Here is a 22,876-nt window from a genome sequence, read left to right as displayed (position 1 = left end):
TTTGGAGTAAAGGTCTGTTCAGGTCTCATGAATGGAAGAGAATTATCCAGCAGGGGGCTGGGGATGGCTTAACACATTCAAGGCTCTTTTAGTAGCAAGTAGCAGAAATCAACAGCCTTAAGTGAATTTGTTGGCTCTTGACCCAGAGAAGTTTCAGAGGCAAAAGTGCCAGAGCTCAGCCTGCTTCTTGGAACTGAGATCCTGAGATCCTGGATCCTGGAGAGGAAAAATCAACCAGACGGCAGGCATTGCATTCTGCCCATTTGACAGAGGAGGAAGCTGGATGCCAGAATTGTTAGATCACACAGCTATTCTTACCCTGCATCCTCCTTAATAAGAGATTAAAAAAAAAAAAAAGAGTTAACTGTTACGACGGAGAATCAGCATAATGCTCAAAATTTTCAGACTCATAAAAACGAACCCAACAGTTGACTTTCAAATAGCATTTAATGGGTGAAGTGGCATTGTATTTACTTTCTATGCCACAAAACAATATCACCACACACTTAGTGGCTTAAATCAACACACATCTATTACCTCTTGGTGTCTGTGGGTCAGTAGTCTGGGCACGGCTTCGCTGGGTCTGCTGCTCAGGGTCTCCCACAAGACAGCCATCAAGGTGTCAGTCGAGGCTGCCGTCTCATCCAAAGTCTCAACTAGAGAAGGATCCACTTCCCAGCTCACAGGGTTGTGGACAGAATTCAGTGCCTTGTGGTTGCAGGACTGAGGGCCTCAGGTCATGGCCGCCATCTTGGATTCTGTCTGCCATGGTGTTCCTTCCATCTCTCAGGGGCTGACGAGCTCTAGGTTGTGCCTAGTGGGCCAGTTTACCGCGGTACAGTATTTTGTGGGCCACCCTGGGGTGAATCCACCACCCCAAAGAGAGTGAACCACCAGCAGAAGGAGAAGGCTTCTCTGCCAGCACCTGCATTGTGACACCAGGGCAAACTCTGACATTCATATTTGCAAATCCTCTTCTGCATCAAAGCATTAGTGATGACTCATCAGCTGGGGGTGGCCTTATGCAAGATGGGCAGATGTGTCTCAAGGGCCAGAGAGTAAATATGCTCAGCTTTTCAGGCCAGATCAGTCTCTGTCTTGACCACCCAACTGCACCATTGCATCACGAAGGCAGCCAAAGATAATATATACCTCTGGGCTTCTCAGACTCAGCACCACTGATATCTTGGGCTGGATCTTTCTCTGGGGCCATCCTGAGCACTGTGGGTGTGGAGCAGCATCCCCGGTCCCCACCCATCAAATGCCAAGGGCACCCCCAGTCGCGGTAACCCAAAATGTCTCCAGACATCACCATGTGTCACTACTGGGGGCAAAATTGCTCCCAGTTAGGAACCACTGATGTCATCAAATGGACATATCTGTGTTTCAATAAAACTTTATTTATAAAAACAAGGTGTGAAGCCAGCCAACCCTGTACTAGACATTTACCTTTAAGATGAGGTCAGGACTTCCCTGGTGGTGCAGTGGTTAAGAATCTGCCTGCCAATTCCAGGGGCACGGGTCCAAGCCCTGGTCAGGGAAGATCCCACATGCCTCAGAGCAACTAAGCCCATGAGCCACAGCTACTGAGCCTGCTCTCTAGAGCCCACGAGCCACAACTAGTGAGCCCCCGCGCCACAACTACTGAACCCCAAGCACCTAGAACCCATGCTCTGCAACAAGAGAAGCCACTGCAGTGAGAAGCCCACTCTCACTGCAGCTAGAGAAAGCCTGTGTGCAGCAATGAAGACCCAACGCAGCCAAAATAAATAAATAAATAAATAAATAAAAATAATAAAGATCAAGTTGAGATCTGACCAAAAAAAATGAAAGATGAGGTCAGTACGCCCTGGGACTGTGTTGTCAACCACAATGCATTTAGAAAACGGTCTGATTGTGTTCTGTCAACTGACTGGGCACACCTGGGAAACCAAAACCCAATGCAGGTGACTATTCCACAAGCTGTATTCGTTCAACAAATATCTGAGTGTCTTGTGAGTCTTTTGTGATGAGGATTTTCCAGGGGGATGGATGGCTGTGGAATCTCAGGGAAGAGCTGGTTGCAGAGAGGATACTCCCTGGATGTGACAGAGGGCAGTCTGTAGCTGGGGGTGGAAGAGGTCAAGAGGGCTTCCTGAAGGAGGAGACATTCACCCAGACCAAGAGTGGAGGGGCTGCTTCAGACACCCCATGAGCAGAGATGGAGGGGTGGACGGTGGGGTCTGGAGGGGGGGTCTACCAGACAACCCCCACTTCACCCCAGTCTCACCATGAGAGAAACATGAGACAGACCCCCAAAGAGGGACATTCCGCAAAATATCAAGACTACCCAGGGCATCACAAAGTCTGAGAAACCATCATAGCCCAGAGAGGTCACAAGGACATATGATGACTGTCGCATGGGATCCTGGATGGGGTCCTGGGACAGAAAAGGAAATTAGGGGGAAGCTGAGGAAATCTGAATACACTGTGGACTTTGGTTAGTAATAGTGTATCAATATTGGTTCGTTAAGGGACTTCCCTGGTAGTCCAGTGGTTAAGACTCCAAGCTTCCACTGCAGGGGGCCGTGGGTTCGATCTCTGGTCAGGGAACTAAGATCCTGCATGCCATGCAGCCAAAAAAAAAAAAATTGGTTACTTAATTGTGACACAGGTACCAGACTTTATATTAGGGACGCTGGGTGTGAGGTATGTGGGGACTTTGTGCAATTATCTCAGTCACCTCAAGCTGCCAGAACAAATATCATAGACGGGGCAGCTTAAACAACAGACATTTTTTCTCTCCCACTTCTGGAGGCTGGAGATCCAAGATCAAGGTGTCGGCGGTGTTGGTTTCTGGTGGGAGCTCCCTTCCTGGCTTGCAGACGGCTGCTTCCAGAAGGAACACAGCCTTCTATTATCTAGACCTCTGGCCTCCAGAACCGTAAGATAATAAGTCTGTGTTCCTTTAAGCCACTGGTTTGTCATTTGTTATAGCAACTGCAGGAAACTCATACATACTCTTCCCAGCAAGGGCCCCATGGGGATCCCGCGTGTGCCAGCCCAGCCAGCAATCATGTTGAATCCGTTTTTATGTTTTGCGTGGAGCCCCCGATGCCTAGGGCGCTGTTGATGGCTGTCACGTCTGCACAAGGAAGACCCTTGCTTAGGGAAAGAGAAACGCCCCCAGCTCTGACCTCCTTTTTCTGTCTGTTTTCTGCTGGCTTCCAGGTTGCCGTCCCCACGTCTGGGAGCCATGGAGCCCACCGCCGGTGACTTACAGCTAGTGCCCAGGGCAACCAAGGACATCCAGGCTACAGATGCCGCATGCTGCCGGGCAGCCCTCTCGGTCATGGTGGCCACCAGCATCGTCATGGTCACCCTGGGAGTCCTCGTGGGTGAGTGGCCACAGACTTGCATGGGTCTACACAGCAGGTAGCTTGCACTAAGACGCCTGGGAGTGGCTCAAAAGTGTCCCAGAGCAAAGGGCCAAGCATGCAGTACAGAGAGGCCACCCAACAGCAAGGCTATGGGACCAGGTGCTGAGTGTGGCTGCACTTAGTTCTGGGCTAGGTGGTGGGTGCCTGGGTGTCAAGGCAATACCTGCAAATTTCAGGTTTCCCACCAGTGGGATTCTTTATTTTTTTTAATACCATGTGTTTGATTTTGGGTTTTTAAAATATTTATTTATTTTTTATTTGGTTGCGCTGGGTCTTAGTTGCTTAATGAAGATTCACAACCAGGGTGAAATGGAGACCAGTAGGGAAATGAACTTTTAAAAAACCCTTGAGAGGGGCTTCCCTGATGGCGCAGTGGTTAAGAATCCACCTGCCAATGCAGGGAACATAGGTTCGAGCCCTGGCCCAGGAAGATCCCACATGCCGTGGAGCAGCTAAGCCTGTGCGCCACAACTACTGAAGCCCGCTTGCCTAGAGCCCATGCTCTGCAACAAGAGAAGCCACCGCAATGAGAAGCCCACACACTGCAACAAAGGGTAGCCCCCGCTTGCCGAAACTAGAGAAAGCCCGCACACAGCAACGAAGACCCAACGCAACCAAAAATAAAAATAAATAATAAATAAATTTATAAAAATAAAAACCTTGAGAAATTTGAAAAGTCCTCAAAAGTATAAGTGAGCAGTCGTTGACTTTCTCACCTCCCACAGTGAAAAGTGGCTCCCACTTCATATTTGCTTCTAATGTACGTACGTTCATATTATTTACAATGAAACATACGAAATGATGACCTGTGGTGAATGCTGTGAGGCTGCAGTTATACAAACACACAAAGGAAGGTCTTTTTATGTCAGTGGAATGGTCCACAGAGCCCTGCCGCCTGCATAGAATTCCAGGGCTGCCCCACACCTCGACGTGGTAGCCCTGAGCCCCAGCGCTGTTTAGACTGAGTCAGCTTAAATTAAATAACAGGTAAAATCCAGTTCCTCCGTCCCCACCAGCCACATTTCATGAGTAGCTCGTGGCTCCTGCAGGGGATGCTCAGATCTAGAACCTTCCATCATCAGGGGGAGTTCTGCTGGGAAGCCCTGCTCTGGACTGGGCTCCTTCTGAGATGAGCTTGCTAGTTCTGTGTGGGGATGTAAAGGTCACCTTTCATCCTTGACATGATGATGGTAACTGGCAGTTTGGGGGGAAAATGCTGTCATGTGGCAAAATAATAAGTTGGCGATCCAATGTGGGATATATATATATTTTAATATATTAAATATATATTTAAAATGTATTTTTAAAAATATATTTAAGATATATATTATATATTTAAATATATATATATTCGTGAATATCTGGACTAACTCGGAGCCTGGCACGGCTGACAGAGGCCCTCTAGTGGCTGTGGGGTGAAGTGCATGAAAATTGGGCTCTGTGGTCGTGGGGCGGGGGGGCGGGGGGGGAGGTGTCCGTGTCCGTGTGTCCTCACGCTAGGGAGAGACAGGGGACAGGGGACAGTTGCACACCTCCAGTCTAGAAGCACAGCTACATTTTGGGATAACAGGTAGATAAAATCTCCAGCAGGACCTCTGAAACTGAGGAAGGCTCTAAGAAGCACTTAAAATTTAAAAACAATTTTTAAATTACAATTCAAATTTGTCCCCTTCCCAGACAGCTCAAAGTTTTATTTGGAAGTATAAAATTTTACACGGGCCCTTGCTGGGCTGTTTCTCCAGTTGCCTGGGAGCCCATGGTTATTTCAGAGGGAAAGTGTGAGGCTTATTTGGGGCTCAGAACATAAGCACATGGGTCTACACAGCAGGGTTCTTGTTTTCTTTCTTTTTAGTTCCTTGCATGAGAAAACAAACCAATTTTAGAATTACTTTAGACTCTTCTATCTATTAAATAAATAAATATCTAAATATCGAGCTGGTTGAATATTCATTCAAATAAATAGAGCTGGGAGCCAGCTTTCACAGTGTAGGTGGCTGCTACTTCTATTTTTTAATTTAAAAAAAAATTTTTTTTTCTGGCCATACCACATGGATTGTGGGATCTTAGTTCCCTGACCGGGGATTGGACCCAGGCCCCAGCAGTGAAAGCGCTGAGTCCTAAACACTGGACCACCAGGGAACTCCCTACTTCTAGTCTTTTAATTTTGTGGTTATGATCATTTTTGACTGATGGACCCCTTTGCCAGTCTCACATATTTTCGACAGTTAGAAACACATGTCTTCATGTATCATGTAGGGTTGTGTTCTTTACAACATTTTATGACTGTTCTTCTTTGCTGTTGTGTACTTTTGACTGTTCTTCTTTGCTGTTGTGTACTTTTGACAACCGTTGGAAACTATTATTCAGAGGGTGGTGTCATGGGCCGGGGTTCGAGGGTCCTGGTACCCCTGGCTGTGCCCCTGGGGTATTTGGTGCCCATTCCCAGGGAGGAGGTGGGAATTGTCCCAAAGTCGAGGGAAGGTCTTCCTTCTGAGGCCATTTCAGCCATTTTTGGCTAGGATCCAGTCCTCCCCTTAAGGAAACCTGGGGATGCCTGGGGCTTTGTGTACCTGGGTGCCTTTGGGGGGTAATGGGTGAGAGCTGATAAGGGAGCACTGTTAATAATCACTGAACCCCTGGGAAGTCAGCCCACCCCCCGTTTGTTGGGGGTGACTGCCCCAGGGTGATGGGGGGGCCTTGGAGGCCGGCTTGGCTGAGCCCTGCCCCTGCAGGTGGGCGCTCTCACGGGGCCCTGGTCTTGTCCGCAGCCTCCCTCTCTACACAGGGTGTCAATGTGGAGCACACAGCCGAGCTGCGAGGGATCCGGTTTGCCCCCAGCTTGCGGCAGGAGACCTCAGACTATTACCGCACGCTGACGCCCACTCTGGAAACGCTGGTGAGGGTTCTGGGAGCCAGGGGGGGCCAAGTGGGAGGCCAGGGGCTCTGACTGAGGCAGCAGAGCAATGGGGGGCCCAGGCAGCCTCTGAGGTAGGGAGGGGGCCCCATGGGGTGAACAGGGCAGGGGCTGATGCATTCCAGAATGCAGGGGAGGGTAGCATTCGATGGGAACTGACTGCTGCAGGATCCATAGGCCATGTTGAAAGGTTGTAAACTGCATTTCGGTAGAGAAATCAGAACCCTCCTACGTAGCTGGTGGGAATATGAAAAGGGGCAGCCACTGTGGAAAACAGTCTGGCAGTTTCTCCAAAAGTTAAAAATGGAGTTACTGGGCTTCCCTGGTGGTGCAGTGGTTGAGAATCTGCCTGCTAATGCAGGGGACACGGGTTCGAGCCCTGGTCTGGGAGGATCCCACATGCCGCGGAGCAACTAGGCCCGTGAGCCACAACTACTGAGCCTGCGTGTCTGGAGCCTGTGCTCCGCAACAAGAGAGGCTGCGATAGTGAGAGGCCCGTGCACCACAATGAAGAGTGGCCCCCGCTTGCCACAACTAGAGAAAGCCCTCACACAGAAACGAAGACCCAACACAGCAAAAATAAATAAATTAATTAATAAACTCCTACCCCCAACATCTTAAAAAAAAAAAATGGAGTTACTATCTGACCCAGCAATTCCGCTCCTGGGTGTCTGCCCCAGAAAAACAAAACCGTGAGTCCACACAGAAACTTGTACACGAATGTTCACGGCAGCGCGATTCATAACAGCCCCAAAGTGAAAGCAACCCAAATGTCCATCAACAGATGATGGATAAACAGCTGTGGTCCCTCCACACACACGGGAGCATCACTCAGTCATGAAAAGGAAAGAAGCACTGACACTCGCTACAACGTGGACGGACCTTGAGAACATGATGCTCAGTGAGAGAAGCCAGACACAGAAGAACCCACAGTGTGTGATTCCATTGATGGGAAACGTCCAGAACAGGCAGATCCACAGACACAGAGAGTGGATTCCTCGTTGTCAGGGGCTGGGGAGAGGATGGGGGTGACTGCTGATGGGGATGGGGCTTCTTTTGGGGTCATGAGAATGTTTTAAAATTGTGATGAGGTTGTACAACTCTGTGAATATACTAAAACCCATCTAATTGTACACTTGTAAAAGGTGAGTTTTTAAGGTAGGTGACTTTTAAAACATTGTTTAAAATTTTATCCTAAGGGAAAGAGAAAGGTGACTAGGTAAGGATTCATTTTAAATGTGTGATAAGATGTTAGAGAAGCAGGGGGACAGTTAGGAGTCACCATCATCTAGACCAGGAGTCAGCAAACTTTCTCCGTAATAGGGCCAGATGGTCAATATTTTTGGCTTTTGGGGGCCAGAGAGTCTGTCTTGACTGCTGGGCCTTGTGTTGTAGCCTGAAAGCCGCCATAGATGACATGGATAAGTGGGCGTGGCCATGTGCCAATAAACCTCTATTTATGGACACTGAAATTTGCATTTCATACCATTTTCATGCACCATGAAATATTTTTCTTTTGTTTTTTTTACATTTAAAAATGCAAAAACCATTCTTGTCCATGATCTGTGCAAAAACAGGCAATGATTCTAATTCAGCACATGGGCCGTATTGCTAATCTCAATCCCTTATCTTAAAGCAGCATTGTCCAGTAGAAATGTAACAGAAGCCCCATGTAATTTAACATTTTCTGGTAGCCACTTTTTAAAAAAAAAAGTAAGAAGAAACAGGTAAGATTATTTTTAATAATACATTTTATTTAACCCAGAATATCCAAAATGTTATCATTTCAACATGTCATCAACCTATATAAAGCAGGTATTAATGAGATATTTCACATTCTTTCCTTTGTATTGAGGCTTCCAAACCTGGTGTGTCTTTTTTTTTTTTTAAGTTTATTTATTTTTTGGCTGCGTTGTATCTTCGTTGCTGCAAGCGGGCTTTCTCTAGTTGCGTTGTGCAGGCTTCTCATTGCGGTGGCTTCTCGTTGCAGAGCACGGGCTCTAGGCGCTCAGGCTTCAGTAGCTGTTGAACCCATGTCCCCTGCACTGGCAGGTGGATTCTTAACCACTGTGTCACCAGGGAAGTCCCCCAAACCTGGTGTGTCTTTTACACTCACATCTCAGGGTGGATACTGAGCTTCCACTGGGAAAACTCCATCCATACTTAGAATTTGTAACATTTACAGACCCAAGATGCTCCAAATATACTTAAGAATTTTCCAGTGACTGAATCAAGTATCCGTTTTGAAATTGAAGCGTGAATTAATTAAAATTGAACAAAATGTGAAAATCAGTTCCTCTGTGGCACCAGCCACATTTCAAATGCTCAGTTTCTACATGTGGCCAGCGGCTGCCATATGGGGCAAGGCAGGTGTAGAACATTTTGGAAATTTGTGGAACGTTCTAAGGACAGTGCAGGTCTGGGTGTGGGCAGTGGGGATGTGGACTCAGAGGGTGCGGTTCAGAGAAGCAAATTGGATTAAGGGTGTTTTAGACGAGCGAATGAACAGGCGTGACCGTGCATCCCGTGTGTTTAGGGAGTGAGGATGGTGACCATAGGAGTTAGCACCTAAGCAGGACATTCTGCCAGGGGACAGGGACGCTGTCAGTGACTACACTGGGAGAGCAGATAAACGGGGTTACGTGGTCACCCTACTTGTGGGTGACATGAGCTGCCGAGGGGAGAAATGTGGGCCCTTTGGTGCCCAAACCGAGACAATCCTAGGAGACGCGGACAGTGGTCACCCTAACAGCACATGAAGGACAAGGACCTTCCTGATAGCGTCTGCTTGCACAAAGTGGGCTCAGCCACAGAATTTTTTTTTTAATGTAAAATTCACATAACATAAAATTATCCTTTTCTTTATTATTTTTTTTCTTTTGGCCATGCTGTGTAGCTTGTGGGATCTTAATTTCTCAACCTGGGATTGAACCTGGGCCCCCGGCAGTGAAAGCACCGAGTCCTAACCACTGGACTGCCAGGGAATTCCCTAAAATTATCCACTTTTAAAGTGACTGATTCAGTGGCATTTAGTACATTCACAGAGCTGTGCAACCATCACCTCTAATTCCAGAACCTTCCATCACCCGAAAAGGAAACCCCACCCTCATCAGCAGTCACCCCCTTCCCTTCTCCCGCAGCCCCTGACAACCACGCAGCCACTCTCTGTGTCTGTGGATCGGCCTGTTCTGGATGTTTCCCACCAATGGAATCACACACCGTGTGTCCTTCTGTGTCTGGCTTCACTCACTGGGTGTCGTGTTCTCAGGGTCCGTCCACGCTGTAGTGAGTGTCAGGGCTTCACCCCTTTTCATGGCCGAGTGATGCTCCCGGGTGTGGAGGGACCACGTGGGGTTTTTCCATCATCTGTTGGTGGAGCTATATTTTCATAGGCACGACTTCGAGATGCCTGTCCTGTCTCTTAGTTCTGTGAGTTGGCCGCACACGTGGAGTTGAAGAGGAGATGCTTTTCCATTCCCTTCCCAGCTCTCCCGCCAGGGAGTCTCCGCAGGGTCTCACATTTGCTACGGTTGTTTCCGTTGTAGTTTGTCAGCAGCTTTCGGGAGACAGAGTTGGAGGCCAGCTGTGTGGGCTGCACGGTGCTCAGTTACTGGTGAGTTGGGGCCTCCTTGGAGGTGGAGGAAGCTTGGTGGTTGCCCGAGAGATTGCAGAAGATTCCAGCCGAGAGGCGCCCTCCCTCTCAAGGGCCAGTGTCCTCCCCGCAGGGAGGGCAACGCCAGCATCCTGGTGCGTTTTCGGCTGCACTTTATGCAGCCGGCCCTGCGGACACCGAGCCCGGGCCTGGAGGAGGAGCTGCTGCAGCGGGGACTCCGAGAGAGGCTACAGGGCCGCGGCATCCCCCTGGCCCCCTATGGCACCATCGTGTCTGCCCAGCTCACAGGTGAGTGGCCCCAGAGACAGGGCAACGTTGGGAGGGGCTGGAGGGACATGCTGGGGAAGGGGAGCTGACTGAAAGTTGCATTAAACTTGAGGTTTTCCGTAATCGCCCCTCTCGGTGACAAGGAAACATATACCCATTGCTTTACCCTCTATGGTCTAGACCAGGGGGCGGCAACCTATAAATATTTTCATCTTTGCCACCGACTGGGTCTCTGTCCAGATGGCTCAACTCAGCTATTATAGCACAAAAGCAGCAAAGACACTATATAAACAAATGGACACCACTGTGTATCAATAAAACTTTATTTACAAAAACAAGTGGTGGGCCGGATTTGGCTCCTGGCCCCTGGTATAGAAATAAGGGTAAATGTTATGCTCTAAAATTCTAAGATTGCTGTGCGTTGTGATTTGAGAGCCAGGCATGAGGTCAGACTGCTCAGATTTTAAAATTGTTGCCTTGACCTTGCCCTGCAGGACATTTACAGTCCCCTCTCCACCACTCCTGACACACTCAGTGAGTCTCAGTAACCTCGCCAGCACTAAGAGAGCTTTCTGCGGGGATGGAAATGTTTTGGGTCGGCGCCATCCACTCTGGCAGCCACCTGCCCCACGCGGCTGTTGAGCTCTTATCGTGAGGAATGGAATATTTCATCTGATTTCATCTTTGCTGATTTAAGTCAGAATTTAAGTGGATCCCAGGTGGACAGCGCAGACCACTGCTTTGCAATACGATGTCAAAGAACCTCAATGCTCGCTAAATGAGCTTATATCTCTTCTCCGTTTTGCTGCAGGAAGCCAGAAGGGGCTGCTGACAGAAAGAGACTTAAAATCAGGTATGTTTTGATGAATGGATAAAGAAGATGTGGTATATATATGTACAATGGGATACTACTCAGCCATAAAAAAGGATGAAATAATGCCATTTAAAGCAACATGGATGGACCTAGAGATTATCATACTTAAGTGAAGTAAGTCAGAAAAAGACAGATATCACTTATATGTGAAATCTAAAATATGACACGAACCTATCTACAAAACATAAACAGACTCATGGACATAGAGAATAGACTTGTGGTTGCCAAGGGGGAGGGGGGTGGGGGAGGGAAGGATTGGGAGTTTGGGATTAGCAGATACAAACTATTATACATAGGATGGATAAACAATGATGTCCTACTGTATAGCACAGGGAACTATATTCAGTATCCTGTGATAAACCATAATGGAAAAGAATATGAAAAAGAATGTATATCTCTGTGAGCAGACGATTTAAAAATGAGGCACTTTGAATTATTCAGAGCCAAGCATGATTAAGAGAAGGCATTATTGTTTTTGTTTTGTTTTTAAGTGATAGAAAGTTGTTATTAAAAGAAAAGACAAAAAACAGTTTGGGGGGAAAAAAAAGAAAAAAGAGTAGGTATCACCTGGAATCTCATTGCTTTTACTATTTTGGTGACTTTCCTCCCAGATGGCTCATGACACAACTACAGATACATTTATTTAGCTTTACATCAATGGTCCCCAACTAGGGGTGATCCTGCCTCCCCAGGGGACACAGGGTGATATCTGGGGACATCTGTGGTTGTCACGATGGGGGGTGCTCTTGGCATTCAGTGAGTGGGGCCTGGGTGCTTCTCAACATCCCACAGTGCCCAGGACGGCCCCCCCAGAGAATGGCCCCAAATGTGAACCTACGCTTCAGTGGCAAATTTTATGTTATGTGTACTTTATTACAATTTAAAAAATTAATTTCACCTATTTCTTACTTAAAAAAAATTTTTTTTTCTTTATTTATTTGGTTGCACCAGGTCTTAGTTGCAGCAGGCGGGCTCGTTAGTTGTGGCTTGCCGGCTCCTTAGTCGCGGCTTGCCAGCTCCTTAGTTGCGGCACGTGGGCTCCTTAATTGAGGCTCACTGGCTCCTTAGTTGTGGCTTGTGAACTCTTAGTTGTGGCATGCATGTGGGATCTAGTTCCCTGACCAGGGATTTAACCTGGGCCCCCTGCACTGGGAGCTCAGAGTCTTATCCACTGAGCCACCAGGGAAGTCCCCCTATTACTTTTTAAAAACAAGGCAGGACTTCCCTGGTGGTGCAGTGGTGAAGAATCCGCCTGCCAATGCAGGGGACACGGGTTCGATCCCTGGTCCAGGAAGATCCCACATTCTCTGCAGAGCAACTAAGCCCGTGTGCCACAACTACTGAGCCTGCGCTCTAGAGCCCGCGAGCCACAACTACTGAGCCTGCGTGCCACAACTACTGAAGCCCACGTGCCTAGAACCTGTGCTCTGCAACAAGAGAAGCCACCACAATGAGAAGCACACGCACCACAACAAAGATTAGCGCCCGCTCACTGCAACTAGAGAAAGCCTGCACGCAGCAAGGAAGACCTAACGCAGCCAAAAAATAAATTAATTAAAATAAATTAATAAATAAATAAAACGTGGCTGATAGAAATGTAAAAGTACATACATGGCACACATACACTTAGATTGCATAGCCCTGGCCCTGGTGCTGACTAGCATTCTCATGTGTTACATCTCTGTACTAATTCTGAGAAAATTATTTCAGAAACATTCAGAGAAAAGGAAGCAGAGAAGAGATGCCTTCCACGCTCTAGAGTTTCCGCGTGGAGAGCAGGCAGGAGAGATGGAGTGAGGTCAGGAATGCGGTTCTTGTCTGCCCTCAGGTCACTGTCCAGGGAATGCCTTTTCCTGCGGGAACAGCCAGTGTGTGACAAAGGTGAACCCGGAGTGTGATGACACAGCGGACTGCTCTGATGGCTCCGATGAGGCCCACTGTGGTCAGTCTGCCTGTCTGGCCTGTTTTCTGGGCTATGTCCCCTTTCCAGGTTCAAGTGCTGGTTCTCTGGCCCACTGTGCTCATCACACACAGACACATGGTCCTGGCATTCACTGAGCTGGGCAGAGAACGGGAGTGGGCACCTGTGATATGACAGGAAACGTGAGCAGCAAGCAGAGAAGGGAGACCTTGAGGTGTGTGGAGTGGAGAGCCTTGGGTGAGAAGGAGAAAAAAATCAGGTCAAACCGTGGGAAGCCTTGAATGCCAGGAACTGGGGGGGTCTGTCCTGTAGGTAGTGGGGAGTCACCAAAAGAATTTGAGCAAGGGAAAATTACAATTGAAATGCTGTAAGAGTAGTCAACATTTTTCTAGCAATGCTAGCCTGTGCAGTAAGGTGAGAACAGTGGTTTAAGTATTGGAAAGGAAGAAGGAAAACTATCATAATTTGAATTTGATTATCTAAATGAATCAATAAATTAACTAAAAGGATATCAGAAAAATAAGACAGTTCAACAATAAGGGGAAGATAAGATAAATACTAACATAAAAAAAGCTCTTGTTTCGCTTTATACAATTAATAACAGGTTAGAAGATATAATGGAAAGAATCATACTCTTGATTAATAGCAAAACAAAATAAAATAAACTTGTGTCCTGTATATAATAATAATTATATAGAATTACAAACCATTGCTGAAGGACATAAAAGCAGACTAAATAAACAGAGAGACACAGCATCCTATGAAAAGATGGACATATAAAGATTTTGAAACTTGCAGAATACATGGTGAGGGAGACATTCATAGCGTCTGGTACCTGGCTGTGGAGGATGATATAGAGGTTGATTGAAATTGGCAGGTGTGGTCGGGGGGTCCCCAAGACTCCTTCAGATTCAGTGATTCACGAGAAGGAGTCACAGAACTCAGTAAAGCTGTTATATGCGTAGTTATAGCTTATTACAGTGAAAGGATACAGATGAAAATCAGCAAAGCAAGAGGTGCAAAGTCCAGGAGAGACCAAGCTCAAGCAAGCTTCCAATTATCCTCTCCCAGTGGAGTCATGTGGACAGCGCTTAACTCATTCTCCCAGCATCATATGTGACAACACACTCAAAGTACTTCCAACCAGGGGAGCTCCCCCCAGGCTTGGTGTCCAGGGTTTGTGTTGGGGGTTGGTCACATAGGTATGTAGCATCCACATAGCTAACTTTAGGGTATGATTGTCCAAGAGCTGCTGAATCACAGGACCTCAGGCTGAGTGGATTAAACAACAGAAATGTATTCTCTCCCAGCTCTGGAGGCTAGAAGTCCGAGATCAAGGTGTCCATAGGGTCGGTTCCTTCTGAGGCCGTGAGGGAGGATCTGTTCCATGTGGTCTCCCAGCTTCTGGTGGTTTGCTGGCATCTTTGGCAGTCTTTGAACGCGGGGGCCATGGGGACAACAGACTGCAGACAGATGTGCCAGGAACGTGGCCACACTCCTGCCTTCTTGGGGTCCTGGATAGTGATCTCTGTCTTGCAGACTGTGGTTTGCAGCCTGGCTGGAGGACAGCCGGCAGGATTGTGGGCGGTGTGGAGGCGTCCCCAGGGGAGTTCCCTTGGCAAGTCAGCCTCCGAGAAAACAACGAACACTTCTGTGGGGCCGCCATCATTGGCGCCAGGTGGCTGGTGTCTGCTGCCCACTGCTTCAATGAGTGAGTGCACGTCCCCGAGGGCTCAGAGCCCACCCCACCCCTGTATCACACCTACCTTCCACTCTGGGAATGCCACCTTTCCTGGGTGTCTTCAGAGCCCCTTGGAACTTATTTCCTTCCTTCCTTCCTCCCTCCCTTCCTCCCTCGCTCCCTCCCTCCCTCCCTCCCTCCTTCCTTCCCTCTCCTTTTTAAAAACTATTTATTTATTTATTTGGCTGTGTCGGGTCTTAGTTGCGGCGCGTGGGAACTTTCGTTGCGGAGCGCGGGCTCTTCGTTGCGGCGTGCGGGCTCTCTAGTTGTGGCACGTGGGTTTAGTTGCCCCGTGGCATGTGGGATCTTAGTTCTCTGACTAGGGATTGAACCCATGTCCCCTGCATTGGAAGGCAGATTCTTAACCACTGGACCGCCAAGGAAGTCCCTCCCTCTCTTTTCTTTTTGTTAAATCTGAATGCATTAATTTTTTTTAATTGTGGCAAAATATATATAACATAAATTTACCATTTTTAAGTGCACAGCTCGGTGGCATTAGGCACACTCACACTGTTGGGCAACCATCCCCACCATCATCTCCAGAACTTTCTCATCCTCCCAAACTGAAACTCTATCCCTTTTAAACCCTGACTCCCCAGCCCCTCCCCCAGCCCCTGGCCACCACCATCTACTTCCTGTCTCTATGGATCTGACTCCCCCAGGGACCTCCTGTGAGTGGAATCAGACAGTACTTGTCCTTTTGTGACTGACATTTCACTTAACCTGTTTTCAAGGTTCATCCACGTTGTACCGTGTGTCACTGCTTCTTTCCCTTTCATGGCCAAATAATAATAGTCCAGTGTGTGGCTGGACATGTGTTTATTCATTCATCCGTTGACGGGCACTTGGGTTGTGTCCACCTTTTGGCTGTTGTGAATAATGCTGCTGTGAACATGGGTGTGCAAGTATCTGAGTCACAACTTTCAATTGCTTTGGGTATAAACTCAGAGGTGGAATTGCTGGGTCATATGGTGTTTACCCTTTTGAGGAAACACCATCCTGTTTTCCACAGTGGCTGCCCCATTTTCCATTCCCACCAGCAGTGCACAAGGGTTCCTATTTCTCCACATCCTTGAGAAGTTCCTTTGACATTTGTTGTAAAGCTGGTTTGGTGGTGCTGAGTTCTTTTAGCTTTTGCTTGTCTGTAAAGCTTTTGATCTCTCCATCAAATCTGAATGAGAGCCTTGCTGGGTAGAGTATTCTTGGTTGTAGGCTTTTCCCTTTTATCACTTTAAATACATCATGCCACTCCCTTCTGGCCTGCAGAGTTTCTGCTGAAAATTCAGCTGATAGTCTTACAGGAGTTCCCTTGTATGTTATCTGTTCCTTCTCCCTTGCTGCTTTTAATATTCTCTCTTTAATTTTTGTCTTTTTGATTATGATGTGTCTTGGTTTGTTACTATTTGGGTTAATCCCGTATGGGACCCTCTATACTTCCTGGACTTGGGTCACTGTTTCCTTTCCCAAGTTAGGGAGGTTTTCAGCTATTATCTCTTCAAATATTTTCTCAGGCCCTTTCTCTGTCTTCTCCTTCTAGGACCCCTATAATGTGAATATTAGCATGATTGATGTTGTCCTAGTGTCTGTTAAACTGTCCTCATTTCTTTTCATTCTTTTTTTCTTTTTTCTGTTTGGTGGCATTGATTTCCACTACTTTGTCTTCCAGCTCACTGATGTGTTCTTCTGCCTCATTTAGTCTCCTTTTGATTCCTTCTACTGTATGTTTCATTTCAGTTATTGTATTCTTCATCTCTGTTTGGTTGTTCTTTATATTTTCTCTTTGTTTAAAATGTCTAACTTCTTACTCTGTGCATCCATTCCTCTCCTGAGTTCTGTGATAATCTACGATCATTATTCTCAGGTAGGTTGCCTATCTCTACCTCACTTAGTTCTCCTTTTGGGGTTTTATCTTGTTCCTTTGTCTGGAACATGTCCCTCTGTCACCTCATTTTGTCTAAGTTGCTGTTTGTATTTTTATGTGTGTGGTAGGTTAGTTACGTTTCTCAACCTTGGAGAAGTGGCCTCTGTAGGACACGTCCTATGCATCCCGCGGTGCACTCCCCGCTCATCACCCAAACTGCATGCTCTAGGGGTTCCCTCTAAGAGGGCTGTGTGGGTCCTTCTGTTGTCACAGGCTGACTATGTGGGTAGTCTGGTAGGCTTGGTTGGCTGCCAGGCCCTGTCTTATGTGGATGCTGCTGGCTGCAGTTTAGCGGGGCTTGGTCACAAGATAGCCGGTTGTGGGATCCTAGGGGGCCTGGGGCTAGTGCTGGTTCACTGGTGGATGGAGTCAGGGTCCTGAAGACTCTGGGGCTCTTGCCCACCCACTGGCAGGTGAAGCCAGATCCTGGGGGTAGTGCCAGACTACTGGCAGGCAGAGCTGGTTCCTGGAGTCTGGCTGCAGTGCCCAGGGATCCCAGAGCTCATTTCAGAGCATTGTTGGTGGGGGGGGGGGCGGGTTTTCTTGCATCTGGTGTCCGCCCACTGGTGGGCGGAGCTGGGTCTTGGCCCTCTGGTGGGCAGGGCTGTGGGCTCAGGGGGGTCTAAGGCAGCCTGTCTGTTGATGGGTGGGGCTATGTCCCTGCCCAGTTAGTTGATTGGCCTGGGGCGTCCCAGCACTAGCGCCTGTGGGCTATTGGGTGGGGCCGGGTCTCCTCACTAAAGAGCCAAGATGGCGGCCGCCAAAATTACGTCCCCAGGGCGACCCATGGCCGCCCGCGCCTTGCCTCCCCAGGAGACCCTCCAAGGCCAGCAGGTAGGTTTGGTCCAGGCTTCAATCAGATGACTGCTTCTGCCCCAGGTCCCGGTGCACGTGGGATTCTCTGTGTGTCCTTTAGGAGTGAAGCCTCTATTTCCCCCAGTCCTGTGGGGCTCCTGCGGTTAGCTCTGCGGGCCTCCGAAGCCAAATGCTCTGGGGGACCCTCTTCCTGGTGCTGGACCCCCAGGCTGGGGAGCCTGACATGGGGCTCAGATCTCTCGCTCCTGTGGGAGAACCTCTGCAACATAATTCTTCTCCAGTTCGTGGGTCCCCCACCAGGGGGCATGGGATCTGATCATATCGTGAGTCCGCCGCCCTTCCTTCTCATCTTGTGGTTCCTTCTCTCTGTATTTAGTTGGAGAAGATCTTTTCTGGTAGGTTCCAGTCTTTTTCATCGATGGTGGTTCTGCAGGTAGTTGTGATTTGGATGTGCTCCTGAGAGGAGGTGAGCTCAGGGTCTTTCTACTCCGTCATCTTGGCCGATCTCCCAGTCTCTCCTCATCCTGGCCATTACTTGTTACTTTATTTTTTTTTTTTGGCGGTACGCGGGCCTCTCACTGTTGTGGCCTCTCCCGTTGCGGAGCACAGGCTCCGGACGCGCAGGCCCAGCAGCCATGGCTCACGGGCCCAGCTGCTCCGCGGCACGTGGGGTCCTCCCGGACCGGGGCACGAACCCAAGTCCCCTGCATCGACAGGCGGACTCTCAACCACTGCGCCACCAGGGAAGCCTTGTTTGTTTTTAATAATAGCCGTCCTAATGGGTGTGCAGTAATATCTCACTGTGGCTTTGATTTGCATTTCCCTAATGATTAGTGATGTTGAGCGTCTTTTCATGTGCTTATTGGCCATTTGTGTGACATTTGTGTGACATTGCTCCATCTTCTTTGGAGCAATGCCCAGTTTTGTTTGTTTGGCTGTGTTGTGTCTTCGTTGCTGCGTGCAGGCTTTCTCTAGTTGTGGCGAGCGGGGGCTACTCTTTGTTGCAGTGTGCAGGTTCTCACTGCAGTGGCTTCTCTTGTTACGGAGCACAAGTTCTAGGCGCGTGGCCTTCAGTAGTTGCAGCACGCGGGCTCAGTAGTTGCGGCACACAGGCCCTAGAGCACGCAGGCCCTAAAGCACACAGGCTTCAGTAGTTGTGGCACACGGGCTTCAGTAGTTGTGGCTCACAGGCTCTAGAGCACAGGCTCAGTAGTTGTGGCGCCCGGGCTTAGTTGCTCCGCGGCACATGGGATCTTCCCGGCCCAGGGCTCGAACCCCTGTCGCCTGCATTGGCAGGCAGATTCTTAACCACTGCGCCACCAGGGAAGTCCCTTTGCCCAATTTTGAATTGGGCTGTTTTTTGTTGTTGAGGATGGTCAGAATCTTTAACAATGAGAGTGGCCAATCAGAATGGAGCTCACCAAAGGTGGGAGAAGGTTCTGGAAGCCTCTGGCAGTGCCAGGCATTGCTATTTGGTTATTTCCATCTGAGGAGTCCTCGGGGACAGGACAGGGCAACAGGAAGCATGGGTTCCCCTGGGAAACCATTACCTACGAATTGCCCCAGGGTCACTAATGGAACAGCCTGCTGGGAATCCCAGGGAAAGCTGCCCCAGGAAGTGACGGTCTGGTGGACACAGGTCACATAAGCAATGACATTCAGGGCAAGAAGAGTTGCTTTTTTTATCGTTTTAAATTTTGTTTCTCTTAATATTTTTATTACAAATATATTTAAGTAGAAAAGATGAAAAAATAGGACAACAAACACCCATATGCCAGTATCTGATTTCAAAAGTTATTACTATTTCACTGTATTTGTTTTTTCTCCCACTCTCTCCATCTATCTGCATCTGTAATTATTCACACACACATTCATACATATATATCTTTGCCAAACCATTTGAAATTAAGTAGAAAACATCATGACACATTGCCTCCGAATCTCCCGCATGCATTTGTGCAAATAGACAAGAGTCTCTCACATACCCACATACCACTATAACACCCGTGAAAATTAAAAATAGCCACGCAATGTTATCTAGTAGCCAATCCATATTCAAGGCCTCACTCGCCTCACCCTAATCCCAGCCCTGTTGGATCCTGTCTTTGTTTAAAATAGTGATAATTCTTGCACCATGTTTTGAGTGTTTTTTGGGGTTGTTTTTTTTTGCGATCATTCTGATTTTTGACAATGTTGCATGAAAATATTATTCTTATTTGCTGCATTGGGTCTTCGTTGCTGCGCGCAGGCTTTCTCTAGTTGCGGCGAGCGGGGGCTACTCCTCATTGTGGTGCGCGGCTTCTCAACACGGTGGCTTCTCTTGTTGCAGAGCACGGGCTCTAGGCGTGCAGGCTTCAGTAGTTGTGGCGCACAGGTTTAGTTGCTCCGCGGCACGTGGGATCTTCCCGGCCCAGGGCTCGAACCCGTGTCCCCTGCATTGGCAGACGGATTCTTAACCACTGCGAAACCAGGGAAGTCCGAAAATATCATTATTAGTCTCGATGGCTGAGTTTTGAGGCGCCTCCTTAACAGTTGCCCACTGGGTGAGTGCCTTGCCCTCCTCACCCTCTGGCCCCATCCTTGGTGGGCCTCTGAGCGGGGGTTTGTCTGCTCTGCAGATTCCAAGACCCCACCGAGTGGGTGGCTTACGCGGGCAGCACCTACCTCAGCGGCTCGGAGGCCAGCACGGTGCGGGCCCGAGTGGCCCGGATCATCACGCACCCCTTCTACAACTCTGACACGGCCGACTTCGACGTGGCGGTGCTCGAGCTAGGTGGCCCCCTGACGTTCAGCAGGCACGTGCAGCCCGTGTGCCTCCCAGCCGCCGTGCACGTCTTCCCGCCCCGGAAGAAGTGTCTGATCTCGGGCTGGGGCTACCTCAAGGAGGATTTCCGTAAGCACCTACCGCCTGCAGCTTCTCCAGGCAGCCAGCAAAGCCCAACCCAGCAAGCAACACACAGTCCGGCCTCATTAGCCGCGGATTCTGTATTTGCGAATTCGCCTACTCGCTAAAATTAATTTGTCTCCCCAAGTGGATACTCGTGGGGGCAGAATCTGTGATTGTTCCCTGATGTGCAATTTGAGTCGTTCCCAGCTGAGGTGGAGCTGGGCAATGCCCTGCCTCTTGGTTCAGCTCAGACTGGAAACCAGTGTTCTTTTTGTGGTCTGTTTACTGCCACTTTTTTTTCTGCATTTTTGTGCTTTTTGTGGCAGGTTTCACAAAATCTAAACAGGCCCCAAGCGTAGAGCTGAAGTGCTGGCTAGCGTCCTAAGTGCAGGAGGGCTGGGATATGCCTTATGGGCAGAAAGTACGTGTGTTAGATGAGCTTCGTTCAGGCAAGAGTTAACAGCGCTGTGGGCTGTGAGCTCAGTGTTAACGAATCAACAATGTACGTTAAGTGAAGTGTCTTTAAGCAGAAACACGTACCATCATGAGGTTATGTACGTATGGATCGGCTGTAACCAGAGGCTCTCAGGAACCTGACCCCATGTATCCCCTGGAGCAGCGGGGCAGTGTTCACCGATTCAGTGTTTGGGTAATTTTATAGAACAGAACTGCCTCATATCGACTGTAACCTGATGGTGATAAATGCTGGGAAGGAAACCAGTAGGAAAAACGAGTTGGGGGCGGGGACAGCTTTAGGAAAGGGCCTGAGATGGTGACACTTCAGCTAAGACCAGGCTTCCTACTCCAGGGACTGGGCAGGAAGCAAATCAGACAGAAACCCCTGTTTACATGGAGCCCCCAGTCCAGACCAGCACCTCCCAATAAAACTTCCCTCAGTGGTGGACACAAACCACATCGGTACCATCCACAACGGGGGCCAGCAGCCCTATGACACGGGCTAGCGCTACCAAGAAACCGAGTTTTACATTTCACTTCATTGTAATGAATTTCCGTCTGCATTTAAATAGCCTCATGTGGCTACCATACCCAGACCATACCCAGACAGAACAATTCCAGGGGGCAGTAGATAATGAACAAGATAAGTGGCAAATGGTGATGTACAGAATGGAGAAAAATAAGGCAGGGGTTGAGGGGAGGGGACTGCAATTTAAAATAGGAGCTGAGAGGAGGAAAGCGGACAGATTCTGCAGGGACAAGCATTCTAGGCAGCCAGAACGGCATGTGCAAAGGGCCTGGGGTGCCAGGGTAGATGGTCCAAGCTTGGGTACTTGGATTGAGCTGGGCGGGTGTTTGGGGGGGGGAACACCCTGGAGTATTTGAGGAAAAGGCTACGTAATCTGATTTAATGTTTAGCCAAGATGGGGCTACAGCTGGGCTAAGAAAAGATTCCAGCAGGTAAGGGGGAGCTCGGGGCGGGCAGGTTTGGGGAGGGGAGGGGAGGAGCCTAGTCTTGGGGCGTTAACTTTGATGTCACTTAGCTGTCCAGGCTGAGAGGGTGGTCAGTGGGCATTGATGGACCTGGCTTATTTCTGACCTGGGGCTGCAGCAGCTCCACCGCAGCTGGGGAAACAGAAGCTCAGCCTCCTGGCTCGGGGTGGCTGCCAGGGTCCTGGAGTGCTCACCCTGCTTGTTTCTCCCCATGCTGGGCAGTCGTCAAGCCGGAGATGCTGCAGAAAGCCACCGTGGAGCTGCTGGACCAGGCCCTGTGCGCCAGCCTGTATGGCCACTCGCTCACCGACAGGATGCTGTGTGCCGGCTACCTGGATGGGAAGGTGGATTCCTGCCAGGTGAGCCCGGTGCCTGGGAAAGAAGCCAGAGGCGCCAGACGATGCCTTGCCAGCCCCTGAGGTGGCTGGGAAAGGCCCCCAGGTTCCCCACCCGAGGTTCCCCTCTCCCCGGAAGGGGGAGTCTTCTGTTGCTGGTCCACCACCAAGATTTCCTCTGCTTGGTTTGTCACATGGCTGTGGATTTCCTTTTTCTTTTTAGTTTATATCTTTGCTCTCCTTTCTAAGGCCTGGTGGGTGGGGAGCGGCTGCTACATGTGCTCAGGGTACCACATCAGTGCCAGAAGCTGGAGAAAACAGCGGGAAATAGTAAGAGCGAGCTTGTGTTTAAGGATGAAAGAGTCACGGTAAGCTGGGTGTGAGGAGAAGGCAAAGGATAGCAAGACAGGATGAGTGAAGGCAGATGCGGCCCTGCAGGAGGACGCTGCATGATGATTGGAGGTTCCTAAGCCACTGGTGACATTACCCAAGGTCTGCTGGGCTAAGGAGAGGAGGGGATATTGTTTATTTGGGTTGGGTTTTTGGGTTTTTTTGTTTGTTTGTTTGTTTGTTTGCGGTACGCGGGCCTCTCACCGCTGTGGCCTCTCCCATTGCGGAGCACAGGCTCCGGACGCGCAGGCCCAGCAGGCATGGCTCACAGGCCCAGCCGCTCCGTGGCATGTGGGATCCTCCCGGACCAGGGCACGAACCCGTGTCCC

At 49.2% G+C, this 22,876-nt stretch overlaps 1 protein-coding gene across 1 annotated transcript in view; it reads left to right on the top strand.

Moving 5' to 3' along the window:
• Nucleotides 1-3,235: 3,235 nt before the first annotated feature.
• TMPRSS9 (transmembrane serine protease 9) overlaps nucleotides 3,236-22,876 on the top strand; it is a gene marked incomplete at its 5' end in the record, with an annotated part of 32,763 nt that continues 13,122 nt past the window's right edge. The window contains 9 exons of the mRNA XM_082620776.1: nucleotides 3,236-3,377; nucleotides 6,188-6,315; nucleotides 9,879-9,946; nucleotides 10,059-10,234; nucleotides 11,025-11,066; nucleotides 12,916-13,029; nucleotides 14,548-14,719; nucleotides 20,105-20,379; nucleotides 22,045-22,181. Of these exons, the coding sequence (XP_082476902.1) occupies nucleotides 3,236-3,377; nucleotides 6,188-6,315; nucleotides 9,879-9,946; nucleotides 10,059-10,234; nucleotides 11,025-11,066; nucleotides 12,916-13,029; nucleotides 14,548-14,719; nucleotides 20,105-20,379; nucleotides 22,045-22,181 (1,254 nt within the window). The remainder of the gene's footprint in view (nucleotides 3,378-6,187; nucleotides 6,316-9,878; nucleotides 9,947-10,058; nucleotides 10,235-11,024; nucleotides 11,067-12,915; nucleotides 13,030-14,547; nucleotides 14,720-20,104; nucleotides 20,380-22,044; nucleotides 22,182-22,876) is intronic.

The sequence above is a fragment of the Mesoplodon mirus genome (genome assembly GCF_964341445.2).
Source record: "Mesoplodon mirus genome assembly, chromosome: 5".
In the NCBI taxonomy this organism is placed as follows: domain Eukaryota; kingdom Metazoa; phylum Chordata; class Mammalia; order Artiodactyla; family Ziphiidae; genus Mesoplodon; species Mesoplodon mirus.
This window is presented reverse-complemented; position numbering and strand designations above follow the sequence as displayed.